The sequence below is a fragment of the Mugil cephalus genome, chromosome 2 (assembly GCF_022458985.1).
Source record: "Mugil cephalus isolate CIBA_MC_2020 chromosome 2, CIBA_Mcephalus_1.1, whole genome shotgun sequence".
In the NCBI taxonomy this organism is placed as follows: domain Eukaryota; kingdom Metazoa; phylum Chordata; class Actinopteri; order Mugiliformes; family Mugilidae; genus Mugil; species Mugil cephalus.
The window spans coordinates 10,617,980-10,635,029 of record NC_061771.1 but is presented as its reverse complement, the minus strand read 5'-3'; the positions used below and the strand labels follow the sequence as shown (position 1 = coordinate 10,635,029).

At 42.9% G+C, this 17,050-nt stretch overlaps 2 protein-coding genes across 4 annotated transcripts in view; both read left to right on the top strand.

Annotated features, from left to right (window-relative positions):
* Positions 1 to 6,290, top strand: part of LOC125003672 (FERM and PDZ domain-containing protein 1) — a 37,237-nt gene extending 30,947 nt beyond the window's left edge. For both annotated transcript variants that reach the window (XM_047577734.1, XM_047577735.1), the window contains one exon: positions 937 to 6,290. In XM_047577734.1, coding sequence (XP_047433690.1) covers positions 937 to 4,361 — 3,425 coding nt within the window. In that variant the 3' untranslated portion in view covers positions 4,362 to 6,290. The remainder of the gene's footprint in view (positions 1 to 936) is intronic.
* A 2,040-nt stretch (positions 6,291 to 8,330) lies between these two features.
* LOC125003673 (multidrug and toxin extrusion protein 1-like) lies at positions 8,331 to 16,619 on the top strand. 2 transcript variants are annotated; one of them, XM_047577736.1, is made up of 17 exons: positions 8,331 to 8,805; positions 9,373 to 9,474; positions 9,575 to 9,643; positions 9,777 to 9,925; positions 10,080 to 10,122; positions 10,283 to 10,327; positions 10,412 to 10,509; positions 11,397 to 11,494; positions 11,638 to 11,819; positions 12,672 to 12,780; positions 12,960 to 13,035; positions 14,079 to 14,135; positions 14,256 to 14,325; positions 14,415 to 14,547; positions 14,635 to 14,729; positions 14,840 to 14,903; positions 14,993 to 16,619. In XM_047577736.1, exons 1-17 carry the CDS (start codon positions 8,653 to 8,655, stop codon positions 15,196 to 15,198), a joined length of 1,749 nt encoding a protein of 582 aa, XP_047433692.1. In that variant the 5' UTR covers positions 8,331 to 8,652; the 3' UTR covers positions 15,199 to 16,619. The 2 variants fall into 2 exon arrangements, with proteins under 2 accessions (XP_047433692.1, XP_047433693.1); XM_047577737.1 differs by lacking the exon at positions 14,079 to 14,135 and having other exon boundaries at positions 8,332 to 8,805.
* Positions 16,620 to 17,050: the final 431 nt, after the last annotated feature.

The following is a 17,050-nucleotide window of genomic DNA, read 5'->3' as shown; positions in this document are numbered from 1 at the left end:
TATAAGTTAGTGCAGCCATAGTCTACTTCAAAGAATGATGATACATGATGATAAGGGCGCCCAGTGTAGGACTCGAACTCGAACCTGCTGCGAGCACTGTAGCCTCACCACAGGGGGTAGGTACGCTACCCAGTGAGCTAAACGCCAGAATTCTTCCACATCTTTTCGGCTTTTTCCACTCTATTCTCCCAATATCTGTCCCATGACTCAATTAATACATAATATAACAAATGAAAACCAAAACACAGGAATTATTTGGACTTACTTGTGTCTGTATATTGTATATGCTTGTATATGAATATGTATATTGCTTCTGTATCTGAGTACTGCTGCATATACGCACTTAGAAAGGACACACATATGAACACAGACAGATGAAGACATCACTGATGTGGGTAAAGGTTCATTGCTTCAGTATAATAGGTGAAACACGTGTATTTCATAAACCCATTCAGCTGTACTAATACTTTATCTACTAATACTAATTCATGAAGTCCTTGTTGCTTTAATAACAATTGCTCTGCCAACCTGGACTTGACCTTCAGAGCAAACACAAAAGTCAAGGCAATCAAGTATTTTCTTTTCTTCCCTGCTGCTGTGTGTATGTATGACTATTGTATTGTCCTTGTGTGCAGTAGAATGATAAAGTCACCTCCTATGTGGTTTTGTGTGAGAGCAAAAGAAGACACGAAGAAAGAGAGAACACAGTATAAACACGGTATAAAATCAATAAGGTAGAGAAAAGACAGCATATATTTAAAAACAAACAAACAGCTCAACTGTATTAAATCTGGTAAAAGCAGCAGGAATAAATATGTATGTGTAAGTGAGGTAGATTATTTTTTAATGGACATATATTCATCAGAGTCATCAGAGAATCAGTGAACAATGTTGATTGTAACATACAGTGGCTGATGAGTTTCCTCTGTCTTACAGATATCTCTGTGGTGGATGCAAACAAAGATGGAAATGCACAAGTAGACAGTAAAGGAGGAGAGGAAGAAGGGGGAGGCAGAGAAACATTATTTCAGCTCAGAAAAAGATCCCGGAAGCGGCGATCCTTCATGGAAACCGATTACACCGCCAGGGTGTCGTATCCAGAACCTGATTCTAAATCTAAGCAGGACCAGGCCTCCAGCAGGATTCATGAAAACCTCTTGGCAGAAGCCAGTGATGCCCAGATACTCAGTTCAGATCCCGAACCTTCAGAGCAAACACAAAATCCCAGTCCCACCGTCTCCTCTCTCACTCACTCTGAAGGGGAACCGGCTCAACTCGAGTCAAAACCCATCCTGTCAAAGCTCTGCTTGCATGGACCAGGAGAACAGACGAGAGTCTTAAAGTCAACCTCCAGGACCAGGAAGCAGGACATGGAGATGGAACCTGACACAATGGAGTCCAAATCAGTCACGGATCTGGTTAAGCCAGCGTCTCCTACCATCACTGTGGTCCGCTGCCGGGTGGATCCAGATGGGAAGGAGAGTGCTGATCGGAGGGGTGACGGAAAGGAGGAAGTGGAAGCTGAGGAGGAGATGAGTGAAGGAAAAGAGAAGGAAGAGAAAGATGAGTCAACAGCTGTGGCAGGAAATGGGCCTTTCACTAGTCATATGTTTTTGCCAGAGGAGAAAGGGAGGAAGGAAGAGGAGAAGAAACAGGAAGTAAGAGAGTACTCGTCCAGTTTAACGAAACCGCTCACAGGTCCTGAAAAGCCACCAAAAGACAGCACACCAAACACATGTTTAACAGATGAGAATAAAACGAGTAGTAACGGCCTTTTACTATCCCCAGACTCTGCCCCAGAGATAAACTCATGTGTAGAAAACGAGGTCAATATGCTTGAAAGTCCGCTTGACAATTCAAGCCCTCCGTCATATTCGCCACCACCTCCTCCTCCTTCAACCCCGCTACCTCCAGTACCAGTTCTTCACAAATCCCCGGCTTTGGCAAAGGAGGAAGGGGACAGTGAAAACGTGGAAACCTCAAACAAAATTCTAGATTTTGAAATACAAAGTGGATCCCACGTTCCAGAGACGAGTAATCACACCAACAAAGTCACAGGACAAGTTACAACCAGCTCTACTGTGACTAGTGATGACGTTACAGACAGCACCAACTCAGATAACGTTTTTGATGATGATGATGATGATGATGGTGAAGTGAGTAATTCCGTAAATGGAGGCAGTAAGAGAGTCAAAACGACTGTAGCTACAACATATAGCATCGGTGGCTCAGCTGGAGGTAAAGCGAGTACGCCACCCAACAGTAATAAGTCTCTTCCGATGGCTGAAGCTCACACAATAATTCATTCCGTCAACTCTGACTATACTCGCGCTATAAACTCTATCACGGCGAAGCTTGGGGCTGCGACAAGTGCCACATCGCCTACTTTTAATTCAGGTGCTAGATCAAAAAGCGAGGTCACACCTCAAAGTATTTCAAATCCAAATGTAGACAAACCCAAAAGTGATCCCAACACGCCACGTGTTGAAGTCGAAGAAAGTTTAGCTAGCCCTAGCTTAGCAAAGGCTAACGCGGCTACAGTCCATAATCTCTGCAGAGAGCCTCCTTCTCCGACTCATTTCCTCTTCCAGACCTGTTCCCCAACTTTCATGGGTCGACTGTCTGCATCAACGCTTCGGGGAAAAATACAACAGCTGCCTCTTTATTTGTCGCGCTCCCAAGAAACTCTCAATCAAGCCGGGGTTGGGAGTGTAGCCCCAAGTCCTGCTGAGGACAACCGCTGTGACAACACAGAGATCACCATCCAAGTGACGGACGTTCATGATGTCACACAAACCATTAACTTAGAAGTGGACACAACAGCTGAGTCAGTGGAGTCGGATGATTCAGACACGACAGTCACAGGATCAGACGTGGATGGGGAGTTTTTTACAGAAGTAACCTCAGCAAAGAGTCTTAATTCAGGACCAGAGGTAAAGGAAGTAATTCCCCACTCGCCTGTCCAGTCTGAGCCCAAACCCCAACATCTAAATCAGCTTCTGTTCTCCGGACCTAACGAGAACAAACCGAGACCAGTAACAGAGCCTCCAGTCTCCATAGCGAGCCTCCTCCAAAGAGAGAGCACAGACCTAAAGACGGACACTCCTGGCCCTATAAAAGATGCTCCTCAACCAAACATCAAGGTCACTACGTCAGCTGAAGACATCGCAGGCTATAAAATGAGCCACCAGTCACCTTCCACCTCCCCCCTGCTAGTGGTGACCACACAGAACTTAAACGGGCCAGGGATTCCTTTTCAAGGAGAGCCACAGATATTAAGAAGGACCAGCAGCGACAGGCCTTTAATGAGTCTTTGTGGGCCTTCAGAGCCGAATCCAGACCCAACAAACACACCATCCTCGGGCTGTAGAGTCTTTACCGTCTGTGAGGACCCATCTCAGACGAAGGTCCCTGCCGACGTGGGGTCTGCTCCGCCTCTGAAGTGTGAGTTTAGCTGTGGCTCCGTACTCTCGTCCGGATGCGAGTCCGTCGTAGAGGGGCTGCAGGTGCCGCTCGATGCTTGTGGTTGCCCAGCGGTTTATACCAACTGTTTCAGTGGGGGGGACAGCTTCGACGAAGAGCTGACGGTCTACGAGTTCTCCTGCCGCACGCAGAGCGGCGGTGTAACCCAGACTTCTGGAGCCGGTCTTCCTCTCATCACCACTTCCCCAGTCCCCTCCTTTCTATCCACCTCCTCCACCTACTCCCCCTCGTTTCCACGCTCCATCATTTTCTCCTCCTCTACCTCTGAGCTCAACCCTCTCCTCTCGCCGCTTTCGGACACGTCTGATTGTTTCATGTCTCAAACGCACAAGGACACCATCAGTCAGCTGGGTCAGCAGCGCTACCCAGAACCTCCCACCGGCTTCCAGGTTCTCCGGGTGGACGTGGACCAGCTCCTCTCTATCCTGGAAAGTGGCGGCGCCGACCGATCCGGAGCCGGCTACGGAGGGCGCCACCTGAGGGACACCTGCCCCGTCCACTTTACGGAAAACAAGAGGGTGCTCCAGATCGAGGCGCGGCGGCTGATGTCGGGCTGCCAGAAGGTGGTGGGGATCGGGCAGAGCCCGGAGGAAATGCTCCACTCCCTGGCCGACAGCTTCCGGACCCTGGTGGAACTGGCGGGCATATGCCTCTGGTTCTCCGGCTGCGACAGGTGCGACCGGAGGAACGCGGAGGCGGTCGCAGGTCTGGCGGACGTGGCCCGGTCGTTCAGGGACTTCTGTCTGGCGGCAGAGCGCGCCAGCAGCAAACGCACCTGTCAGGACCTGAGCACCAAGCTCCTCGCCAAACAGTGCACGGCGCTCACCGCCTCCGTCTTCTGCCTCACCCAGCTGTTCCGCACCCTCACCGCGTTATGAGTGGCCCGTGACTTCTGGTGGCTTCGGAGTGAACCTCGAGCAGCCTGTGGTGTGTCACCACATCACATCGCGAGGTCGCCGCTGAGCTCACGGCCGCTGCAGACGTGGACAGAGTGTGACCCGGAACGATCGGCATGTTTAGGGCAGGCAGTAAAGCTTGAGGTGGGAGTTCGGTGAAAGCTCACAATAAACTCTCAACATCGTAGAGCCAGTTTGCACTTTTTTGTGTGGTTTACATGGCAGAAATGCTTGAGGTGCATGGTTTGACTATATGCTGCACACTTACTGTAGGCCACAAACCAGAGCGTCAGCCAACAGCCAGACCGTAGAGCGGTGCAAGCTGCGAAAAAGCAGAACCTGCTTGATTTCCAGTATTGGGGAACTGATGTACTTGAATGTATTCTACGTTACCTGTTCTGTTTGTTTGTTTATTTATTTATTTATTTTATTTAAATTGATGAGGTACTACAGTGTCTCTGACTGAGCAAGGAATGTCAAGGAAGAAATTTGGAAATGTTTACAGGTGTAGCTTTATACAGAGGAGTTTACACACACACACACACACACACACAGAAGCACATGCATAACACACAGAGTAAATCTGTCTTTGATTCCTCCATTCAAACTCTGGCCTTTTCTTCAACTGATGTTTCCTCTGATCTTCTGCAGTTTACTGATGCTCACATACTGTATTGCGACGTTCCCTCGGCCATCAGCGTCGAGGTGAACGTCGCTGTTTACAAAACCAAACAGAAACTAGCGTGAGAAGTGATTTGATCAAATCAAGCCTGAAGCTGTTTGCCATTTTATAAACCTACTAGTGGAATGCTGATGTATGCGCGTCATATGACTTTGTGAAACAGCGGTCTGCGTGAGGACAGTCCTTTACACGTCCAGTTTGTCGTTTTGCACAGACATTTGGTAACATTTACAGCGACATGATACATTTGCTAGCTAACGTCCTATTTATTTGCCAGCACTTTCTATCCCCACCTGCAGTTAAAAAGACTGAACATTAGAGTGCATGGAGACAGTGCTGTCAGCGTTTGTTTATTTTTCTATTTAGTGTCTGCTTTGAATCTCCGGCCTATAGGAGAGACTTATCAATAGATATTTACGGCGTGTCGCATAGTTTTATGGGACTTTCACAAGTTTCAAACATTGTTTTAAACATCATAACAATCTGCACACCTCTGTTTGAACTCTAGGGGAAGTCTGACGTAGACTAACCTGTCCCTTACACTAAGTGCATTATTACTACTGATTTCCCAGTATGACCGCAAATCGTAGTAAACCAGAGAGAGAATTCGGCCACAGATTTCCCAAACACTGCAGGACGAGCTTCTCCAGCCTTTTGACTGACGCGTGTGTCAAACTGATCCGGTCATTTGTCGACAGCTTTCTTGTCAGAGTCACAAAATCATGTAAACACTGATTTGCATAAGGCTGTTATTGTGGTTGAGCTGTTGCATTTCACTTGGAATGTTTCTTAAACTAAAAAGGTTCGATGCACACTGGACCTGCATGTTCACTGGAGGAACAGAAGTAACTTCACTCCTTCATGACTGGGGACACGATATACTGTAAATGGTGTTTCTAGTTACAGTGGCAGTTGAAACACTTTTATTGTTCACTTGTACCGTTTTTTCCCCCATTTGGTTGCAACAGAATATCATTTCCTGTATTTTATCCCTGATCTGCAGCAAAGAAGAAAGGATTTTACCCTGATCTCCACGCGGAAACCGGCCCAAAGAAATGATGGCAAACCTTCTCTTTAAATCTGATCTGTGCTCACACAGCATGCTGTAATAAGCCATAAAACGCATCATTGTTTCATCAGGGATTTTATCTGTGAATGACTGAATGATGATGTCTGCTCTTGCTTTGTAATGCGCAACTCCCACCATTAAAAACAATGTTAAGATCTTCTTTTCATGATTATTTCAACAGTGTTATGTCTGTTAAGATCCTCAGTCATCCAGGTCCTGGTACATAAGATGAAAAAAAAAAAAAATGGGAGTGGGGCTTTTTAAGACTGTGTTAAGTAGCTGTTATCCAGTTTTACACGGATAGCTTCCTTTGCTCATCTTTCAAAACATCTGTCTTAAATGTGGACATTGTCCATCAGGTGGCTGTCCTGTGTTGAGTCATTCTCTTTTGTTTCCCCAGTAAAGTCTGTGCATTCCTCACCGCACTGAACTGTATAAAGTACACTGCTCTGCTGTTGTCTTTGCAGTGAACAAGTTTCAGATCTGCGTCTCTTCTGATTGCTGCATTAATGGCTTTAACCACTAGAGGGCAAAAACATATAGTTATCAGAATCAGAATTACTTTACTGATCCCAAGGGGAAATTACTTTTAGTAACAGTATGAAGGTAGATTTGTTTCTTTATTGTTCAATCAAAAAAATATTCACTTCAATCAAAGTAAACATTTTCAATCAAAAAATTGCAAAAATTATTATTTTATTTTTTTGATTGAATTGGGTTTTATTTGATTGGAAATAATTTTTTTGATTGAAGCAATGTTTTTCGCGTTTTGGGCCATATTGTCGGTAGGACGTTTGTCTTTATCATTCAATCCCCAAAAAACAGCTGATACAGAGAGCCTGCAACATGGATGGATTACTGCCAGTTATTTTGCACTATTTTTGCGCACCGCACCGACGTACTCGCACAAAAAAATACATAATTGCATCACAAATAGGCCTGTAGATACTTGCCAGCTGAAACTGTTGATTTGCCCATTACAACCTCTCCTTCATTTAGTCTATGTCATCTTGCACAGGGACAGGGAGAACATGCAAACTCCCAAAACATTTGAATACAAAAATAAATTCCACAACATCACAGCATCTTATTACACCACAAAAACTCAGTCTTACTGAGAATATTTGTCTTTTTTTGTCATCAAAAATAGTAATTAGTAAAAAGATTTTTTGACAAGAAATAAGACAATTATTCTTGGTAAGATTTTGAGCTTTTGCAGTAAACGTGAAGCAAAGCCTGTTGTGTGGGAAGCATGAAAACACATTTAAGAATGATATAATGCAACAGTCACGAAACTGTAATTCTCTAACAGAACCTCTAAATTCAACAGTTTAAAACAACAAAAAGGACCAGCATGTGCATTAAAAACATAAAGACATCACTTTGCTTCACATTTTGCTATCTGGTACATTATATGTTCATTCAAAAATAACTATAATACAACATTTACAAATTACAACAAACACACTAAGAACATGTTGTAGTCTTTGAAACACTTAGCCCCTAGTGTAATGTTTGTAACATTTATGGTCCTTGTGACACTGTTGTTCATGAAATACTGACGCCTGGTGTCTGGTTCATTGCTAAAGATCCGTGCAATTTCCTAAGAACATCACAACCATGACCATTCTGAAGTCTTCACTTCACATACCATGTTTAGTCCATATCCATTTGAAACCTTGATGTTTTTTGACAGAAAAAGGTCAGACCCCCTGCAGAACCTAAGGAACTGTCTAATCTCTCTCTGATCAATTTCTCTGACAAATCTCAGAAGATGATGCTGGTGAGATTGGGTTTGGAACCTGAATTCATTTTGTGATACTTCTTGCCTTTGGTTGAAGATTAGCAAGTATCTTGTCCAGCACTCCACCACTCAAAGACTCTCCAATAGTTTCCAGGACCGGCTTCCAGCGCTTTATTATAAATGACGGCGGTTGTACCAACTCCTTGTGTGCAATTTCTTCCAACAATATTGGTAAATTTTGTTCTGTCGGTAGAATGGTGCAGTTGTGACTGCTCAGTGTGCTGAGAAGCTCTCCCATATCAGCTCCCTTGAAATACAGATGAATCAACAGCTCTCTCTGTTATTTTTAAAATAATGCTAAATACTGTATCTTCATGAAGTGTAATGTGTAATGCAAGGCTGTTACTCTAGAATTCATCCTAATGTAGAGTGTACCTAATGTTTTGGCATGTGGGTGTCTGGTTACGGTCACAGTCCACGGCGATCTCGTGATTCAGTCCGTGAGCGTGACGTCGCCGCAGTAAAAGGAGCAGGAGCACGTGGTGTGAACATTGGAGACCGTTATAATAAGACATAGCGGATTTGATTCACTTCCTCGTTACTTACGTCAGGACCCTGCGCGTTCCGTTTTAGTCGAAGCGCCCCGAAATGTCCACGGACCGCACGAGCCCCGTAAACACAGCGGTGCCTGTGCCTGTCAAGGCCGAAGGACGTCTGCTGTCGGTGGAGTTGAGGTGGTGGCGACATTTGTAAGACACTGAGCGTCAGTTTTTGGGGGATGGAAAGTCCAATGTACCCTAACGGAGACTTGGCTGGAGCTGCTCCTGTTCATAGCTCCGGGGGGAACTCTTGTCTGAAGAACAACCGCTGCCTGATTCCGCCACAATACCGAAATGAGCTCGTGCAGCTTATTAAACTGGCGGGACCAGTGGTAAGAATGAAGCGCCCCCTTTTCTGCGCGCAGTATAGTCACTGCGCATACTATGTTATTGAAGCCGGGATTCCTTGACCAAACAGGAAGTTTCCATGGATACGCAGTATACGAGTTGAACTTTGGGCACACATATTTATCCTGTATTTATATATATGTATAACACATATTTATCCTGTATTTTTGGCCTATATTTGTTTAGGTTTTCGGGAAAATAAACTACCCTGAATTTACTATTTACTATTGGGGGAAAGAAATTAGTGAAAATTTAATTTGTGAGCTTCATTCTTTAAATAAAAAATATCAGATTTTTATGTATTTTGCTAACGAATTTTAAACAATTTATTAAATAAAAGGTGAATGTCTCCTATAAAATTATTATTTTTGTTATGCTTATCCAATTACAATTGGAGCAGCTATAAAGTACTTCATTCTTAATTCGCAAAACTTTATTTAAATTACTTTTATGAAATAAAATGAGAAAACCTTAAAACAAACAAGCTCTTGTTTTCCAAAGATCGTTTTTCCCGTTTCAGGAAGGTATTGTGTTTGCTCTTGTTCTCCCAGGTCATTTCTCAGCTCATGGTCTTCATGATCGGTATCATCAGCATGGTGTTCTGTGGTCACTTGGGGAAAACTGAACTAGCAGGAGTATCGCTTGCATCAGCGGTGAGGAGACTTGGACCCAGCCTTTGTCTGTTCCTGTCTTCTTTCTTTTTTTTTCTTTTTTTTTGAAGGGGTTGATTGAATGATGCTCTTTCATTTTCAGGTGGTGAACATCACTGGTATTTCCATTGGCACCGGATTGTCAGCCGCATGTGATACCCTCATCTCCCAGGTAGTGTCCTCAACAAAGTTTGTTTTTTAAACAGCGCCACAATGAGCGTTCTGTTAAGACGTGTTTTCTTAAGGTTTGTTTAGTAGTGTGATAAGTGACTCCCGTTCTGTGCTGAATTGCTTGTGTCACGCAGACGTATGGGAGTGGAAACTTGAAGCGTGTCGGGGTGATTCTCCAGAGGGGGATTCTGATTCTGCTGCTGGCCTGTTTCCCCTGCTGGGCCGTCCTCATCAACACTGAACCCCTCCTGCTCGCTGTCAAGCAGAGCCCAGAGGTCGCCAGGTCAGTTCAACAGCTCACATTTATCAGAGACTCTTTTCTTAAAGGTTAGTCTCATCTTTAACTACTGCATTCCTCAACTATTTTGTTGCAACTTCATATATGACGAATCCATAATAAATGTACAAATGAAATTGTCTGTGCTACTTCCATGAAGTCTCGCCCAGCTGTATGTGAAGATCTTCATGCCTGCTCTCCCTGTGAGTTTAATGCACTGTTCTTTTTCCCTGTGTATCACTAAGGACATCAGATCAGTTAATGGTGGATGAACATTATAAAATGCAATTCTGTCATAATAAATCTACAGGAAACGTGGATAAAAGATTGGTTAATGCTTGCATGTTTGTTTTCTATTTTCAGGCGGCGTTTATGTACCAGCTACAAGGGAAGTATCTACAAAATCAGGTGCGATCTCTTAGCACACAGAAGTCAGATGTAACAATAGTAGTAATGATTTAAATCCACACTAAGTTCTGCTGTTGGTTACAGGGAATTATGTGGCCTCAGGTTACAACTGGAGCAATCGGGAATGTGCTCAATGCAATCATCAACTACGTCTTCCTCTATCCTCTGGAGCTGGGTGTCGCGTGAGTTTTTATAATATCCCGAGAGAAAGATTGCTGATGTTTTTTTGTGTGTATTCTGTAAGCCACATTAATGTGTTTTATAGATAACTCAAAGTACATATTTAGAAAAAAAATATATAATTAGAGCTTTACGTGTGTTATACGAAAGACTACACTCACCAGCTGCTTTATTAGGTGCTACTAAAAGGTTGGACCCCCTTTTGGCTTCAGAACTACCTTAATTTTTTGTGGCATACTTTCAACATTCTGCATTTTGTCTTTTTCGGACCATTCTCTGTAAACCCTAGAGATGGTTGTGCGTGAAAGTCGCAGTAGATCAGCAGTTTTTGAAATACAACAACCACACCACGTTCAAAGTCACTTAAATCCCCTTTCTTCTCCATTCCGATGCTCAGTTTGAACTTCAGCAAGTTGTCTTGATCACCTCTACATGACTAAATGCATTTAATTGCAGCCATGTGATTGGCTGATTAGCTATTTGTGTTAACAAGCAATTCAACATGTGCACCTAATAAAGTGGCAAGTGTATATATACATTTGCATTATACTAAACAAGCAAAACTCTGAGACTGCCAAGGCTACAAGATATATTGTAAAACAAAAAACTGAAAACTGTCTGAGATAGCAGCACTGCCATGGTGTTTCAGTAATATTTAAGTAGCTGCCTTTCATCACTCGCTGAAGTTTTTTCTTTCAGTCTCACCTATAGCAAATGTTTAATATTGAAGTTAAATCTCATGTTTACTTTAACCTTGGATTTATGTCTCCATGAGGCACTGTGGCTTTATATTGTACATTGTGGTGTGTATTTACATACACAGGTCCTGGGTATTTCTTAATAACAAGTCTTTCTATCTCTATTTTTGTTCTAATTCATACTCATGAAGTGGATCTGCAGCAGCTAATGCCATCTCACAGTATATACTGGCTTTGTTCCTGTATGTGTACATCTGCTGGAGGGGTCTGCACAAAGCCACTTGGGGAGGTCAGGTCTCTACTTTTTCTTTTTTCCTCCAAATTGAACTCTACTGCTGTAACTTTCTGATTATAATCATAACAGATCTGATTTATCATCTGTCACGGCGTCTTATTTCCTTCACATCCTTTTTTCCAACCTTCGATCCACAGGCTGGTCACTAGAAAGTCTGCAGGAATGGGGTCTCTTCATCAAGGTGGCCGTCCCCAGCATGTTCATGATTTGTCTGTCATGGTGGATATTTGAAATAGGAGGATTCCTGGCTGGTTTGATCAGTGAGGTTGAGCTGGGGGCTCAGTCCATCACCAATCAGCTGTGCGTCGCAGCGTCCATGGTAAAACCTATCCACCTCTGCTGCCTTATAAATCCGAGATGACCATGTTGTGTTCTCGTGTGCTCCATGAAGTCGTTACTAAAAGCCACTTTTACGGCGTTTGAGATGTGTAGCAGTGCTTTAAAAATGTTTCATAGGGCACCTAAGAATAAGGTTTTACCGTAACATCAATCAAATTTTAATTAATTTAACCCTGAAAAACTCGGGAGTTAATCTGCTACATCAGTACTTATCAGTGGATTTGTTGAAACTAAAATACTATATGTGACATCAACACTTAGCGCAAGGAACTAGATCCCTGAAAAGAACAAACAAACTGAAATTCAAGCTTAGTTGACAACAAACACATGCAAACTAGTAGAAAATGTATATTTGACCTGAAGTTATTGTTTTTAAGTTCAATTAAAACTTAATTGGAATCCGTAATAAAGGGACAATAGTCCTCTTTAATCGTGGATGACTACAGATTCACGGTGCACTTCTGATGGTTAATTTCGTATTACACTGACTTAGTGCATTAATTAAACCAACCAGATGTAGAGGCACAACTGGCCTTAGTTGTTTCTGTCTGTCTGTTTTCAGCGTTGCTCAGCAGTGCTACTGCACCACTGCTACAGACATGTCTTAGAGCTCTAAAGTAATGTACAGATTCAGCCCATTCAGACCTGTTGTTAACGTCCATCTGGAGACACCACTTAATAAGCAAATTTTGCAGCTTACTTACACACAACCCACTCGTATTCATACATTTCACTGGTTAAATCTTGCTAGGATTGGTTTGTAATATCAAAACATATTAGTATATGAGGTAGTTGAGATTAGAGCTTTTACAGAAGTACTTCTCTTTTACAGTTCCCACTAGGCCTCACGGTGGCAGCCAGTGTGAGAGTTGGGAATGCTCTTGGTGCAGGAAACATAGAGCAGGCCAAGCTGTCTTGCAAAGTCCCCATCATCTGTGCATGTAAGAACCTGTTGACACGGTTCATGTTACTTAAAGAAACAGAAAATCATGAAGATCGTGTAGAGATAAAGTTTTATTTTTCACAAATCCCAGCTGAGTTTTTTATGGACATATATTTTATCATTTAACGTTATTGATCATTACTATTTTTTCGTGTGTGTTTTGCTTTCCTAACACAGTCACAGTTGCCTGTTTTGTTGGAGCTAGTCTCAGCGTCGCCAGAAACGTCATTGGATACATTTTCACCTCAGAGCTGTGAGTATACACCCTGAGGGCAACTGAGACACATACATATTTTGTGGATCTGTAATTTTGGCCAGGGTATAATATAGTGTCAGACAGGGGTTTCATATTTCCATTCTAGCTGTTACGAATTGACTGAGATCGTCATTTTTGCTGACTCACAAACACTGAAGTGTGACCATTTAATTTAGTTTGACAGGTCTTTCAGTTGCCAGTGAGGCTGTATTTAGCCCAGCGAAAGCCGACACACTCTGTTTGACGTTATCATCGTACTGAATAAGTAAGCTAAAAATACTTCATCATGTCCTGTTCACTGACTTTCACCAGTCAAACCGTTTGTATGATGCATCATTTGACTGGAGACCATTTATAATGCAGTCACGTCACTAAGAAACTGAATAATCCTCCACTATAGAGGCCAAGAGAGCGCAGTACACTAAACACATGCAGGTAGACAAAACACAAGCAGATGAAGAATACGTCCCAACAATAAATGAGCGGGTAAACGAATGAACATGGTGTTCAGCTAGAAATGAACCTCTGTCAGCCCGTTGACCCAGTGCAAAACAACCCAGCAATTGTAAGGATCAGGAAGTTAAAAAACAAAGCCAAAACCAACAAAAAGTTAAAGTACATCCCAGCAGGTTCATCACTGTAGGGTTTCTGGATACATTTCTGTTGCCATTTGCGGTTCTTGCAGCGCATTTGTGTATTTTCTGGTTTTGTGAATATTTACACTGATCAGACATAACATTGTGACTTCCTAATATTGTGTAGGTCTCCCTTGTGCCGCCAAAACAGTTGTGACTCATCAGCTGAGAATAGACATGGACCTTCTGAGGGTGTCCTGTGATATCTGGCAACACAATCTTGTTAGTGGGGGTCTATGGTTTCAGGGGAGGAGCTGCTGTGAATCAGACTTGTTCCAGTGAATCCCACTTGTTATTGAAAGGTTTGGGATCTAGTGGATTTGGAGCCCAGGTCAACATCTTGTGCTGGTCTTCATGTTTCTTGAGTTGTTTCTAAACCATTTTTGTGTGTGTGTCTGTGTCAAGCTGCATCCTGCTGGGGATGGCTGTTGTCATCAAGGAGTGTCATTGCTATGGGTGGGGGTGCGTGAAGCTCTCTCTCTCTTTCTCTCCACCACCACATCTCCTGTCTTCTAATGTTCCATGTTAATAATTCACTGTGTTTTGCACACTCAGAAATATCTACATCTGCATCTTTTTTAGAGACATCGTCCAGAGGGTTGCTGATGTCATGCTCATATGTAGTTTCATGCATGTCTGTGATGCCACTGCGGTGAGAAACGATTAATATTTCACACACAAAATGAACATTTTAGCCATGTTAACCGTTGATGTGACCAGGCGTGTATTTGACATTTGCAGGGAGTGGCCGCAGGTGTTCTCAGAGGAGCAGGAAAACAGTTGATCGGTGCTCTGTTTAATTTAGTGGGTTTCTACTTCATCGGCTTCCCCATTGGCGTGTCCCTTATGTTCGCAGCAAATATGGGGATCGTAGGTAAGAGCAAACTACTAATATGTACTGCTATGTCTTTTGCACTGCTATGCCTTTCAGGGAAGCCATTCAAATACCTCCCTCTAATAGGACTATGGACAGGACTTGTCATTTGTGTATCACTGCAAGCCACCCTTTTCATCACATTTTTATGGAAGCTTGATTGGAAAAAGGCTGCGGAAGAGGTTGGTAGCTACATTACCTCAAAAAAATATATATATATTTTTACTTTGTCTTCAGAAATATTTGTAGGTTAAACGCAGTATCAGTATGTGTCCTTAATGTCTCCGGTCAGGCTCTCATAAGAGCAGGTGTCCAGATCTCTGAAGAAAAAGAGATGGTTGAGTTGGAGCACACGGGTAAGAACAAGCAGCGCAATCACATTCTACAAGTCTGGAGTAAAGTTTTGTTGTTACTGCTAAAAAAAAATCCCTTCTCAAACCTTCAGATTTAAATTCAAGCCAAGACCAAGAGGGGAGCACAGACTTGGACGTACGCAATCCAGGCCAAAGAGAGTTCACCGTTACCACAGTGGGAGACGTGCTGTCGGTAAAGCAGCTGGTTGTTTGGCGTGGACTAGCTCTGTTGATCATGATCATCATCCTTCTTGCTGGAATTATTGCCAGCATTTTTCTGGTGAGGATGTTAAAATGATGCGTCCTCACTGAGAATCAACTACAGACACTCTCACCCTTATGCCAAGACTGTTTCCCTTTCCACTACAAAGCAAACCACAAAGAGCCAAAGCATCCAGCGGTCCATTTCCACTGGTTATTTCTAGTGTCTGGTCCAGTTGAAACTTAAGACACATGCATTTTTGTCTGCCTTGAACATTTCAGTTTTTTTTTTTTATCTTTATTTTGTGAGCAAACCAAAGTAGGGCTGAAATACAAGCAAATGGTTCATTTACATTTGACATGCAGCATTATGAATGAATATGGATGAATGGCAAACCAAACCATCAACAAAATGTTCATATCACCTGTATCTGGGCCAAATGTTATCCAACAAGCAGCTAGGACTTACTTTCTAGTAATGAGACTCTAGTTAGGCGACAAGTGGCAGTAGTGTGTACTCGTCATTCAAAAGGGAAAATTAGGAAAAGCTACAAGCTGCCGTGGGAAACTTCCCTCTCCTGAATCAGTTGATCTTCAGACTCTCAACCTCTTGATTTGCAGTGGTTTGCTGAACTGATAAGCAAATCAGAGTGATCTTTCTCACCTATTTGCTCAATTACATATTGAAGGTACTGAATTGGGCAAAATGTTGACGCAGACAGCAGTAAATCAGGGGTGGCAGAAGAGTAACATCATTGCACTTATTCTTGTCATTTCTTTACAGCAAAATGTCTTTGATTAATTGTTGGACTATCCAGTGGTTTGCAGAGGTATATTTTCTCTGTTTTGGTTGAAGCTAAATGAAATCCAAACCTGTTACCAGGCTCATATTCTCATATGATATGTGAGCTCGTGTTTGTACTTTTTATTGTTATTCTGTTTGCTCATTTATTACACTGAGCAATTTATTTGTGTGATTGTGAGCAAAGATGCTCCACGATAAAACACTTGAGCTAGACAACCATGAAGAGGGCCCAGAACAAGCAGCTGTCAAATAACCCAATTTAGTGCTGACTGTAAGTTATCAGACTAAATCATGCCTGATGTGCTGCACAATCATGAGCCAAGGCCAGCGCAGATCTCAGCAGTTCACCGTAGAGAAAACAGGGCATGTTATCCACCAGGACTTAGCTCAGACTTGGACACGAGTGGAGATGACATTTGCCCCACTCAGCTCCACCCCTGTTGTTTCATTATTTTTTGTCACTTCTTTTCCTCACATGTCCTCTTGGGTTCAGATGCGTGTTTCTTTGTATCCTGAATGTTGAAAATTAACCTGTGCACGGTGTACGACACTGGCGATCACGAATGAATGACCATACAAGTTATGTATTGCAACCTGCATCTCCTGCAGCAGTTTAAAGTCTGTCACTTGGATTATGCTCTTTGGTGTCTGTGACATAACGGTTTCCACGTGAAAATATTTAAATCTATCCATGAAATAAAAACACATTTGGACGTCTGTTTTATTTTCTTTGTTCACATGGTATTTAAAGGGAGAGTGAATGGTGGGATTATCCTGCCGCTGCCCTGGGACTACAGCAGCAAACCGCTTTACTTTCAGTTCAATGTTTTAAGTACTTCAAGCAGCGAATGGTATTTTACAGTTAAGCAACTGTACATGTCAAACTGTCATTTGATTGAACGTGTGCTTTAGTTTAGACTTCCTCCAGTCAGCCATAACACTACACTTAAAGGCTCCTGGTGCCAGATACCACAGCACTCCTTCAGAGGTCTAGAGGAGTCCATGCATCGATGGGTCGGGACGCTTTGGTGAGAAGAAAAAGGGCCGTCACATTGTTGGGCAGGTGGTCATATTTTAGGGATTCGGTGTATATTCAGTGTAGAGAAACAGGTGTTTAAGTCCAGCAGAATGTTGGAGCTAAATT

What these genes read in the sequence shown, in the direction of transcription:
- LOC125003673 (XM_047577736.1), top strand. Translation starts at nt 8,653, where the DNA reads ATGGAAAGTCCAATGTACCCTAACGGAGACTTGGCTGGAGCTGCTCCT. An exon ending in TGTCATTGCTATGGGTGGGG is followed by an intron (nt 14,136 to 14,255) that starts GTGCGTGAAGCT and finishes CATCTTTTTTAG; the next exon opens with AGACATCGTCCAGAGGGTTG. An exon ending in ATGTCTGTGATGCCACTGCG is followed by an intron (nt 14,326 to 14,414) that starts GTGAGAAACGAT and finishes TGACATTTGCAG; the next exon opens with GGAGTGGCCGCAGGTGTTCT.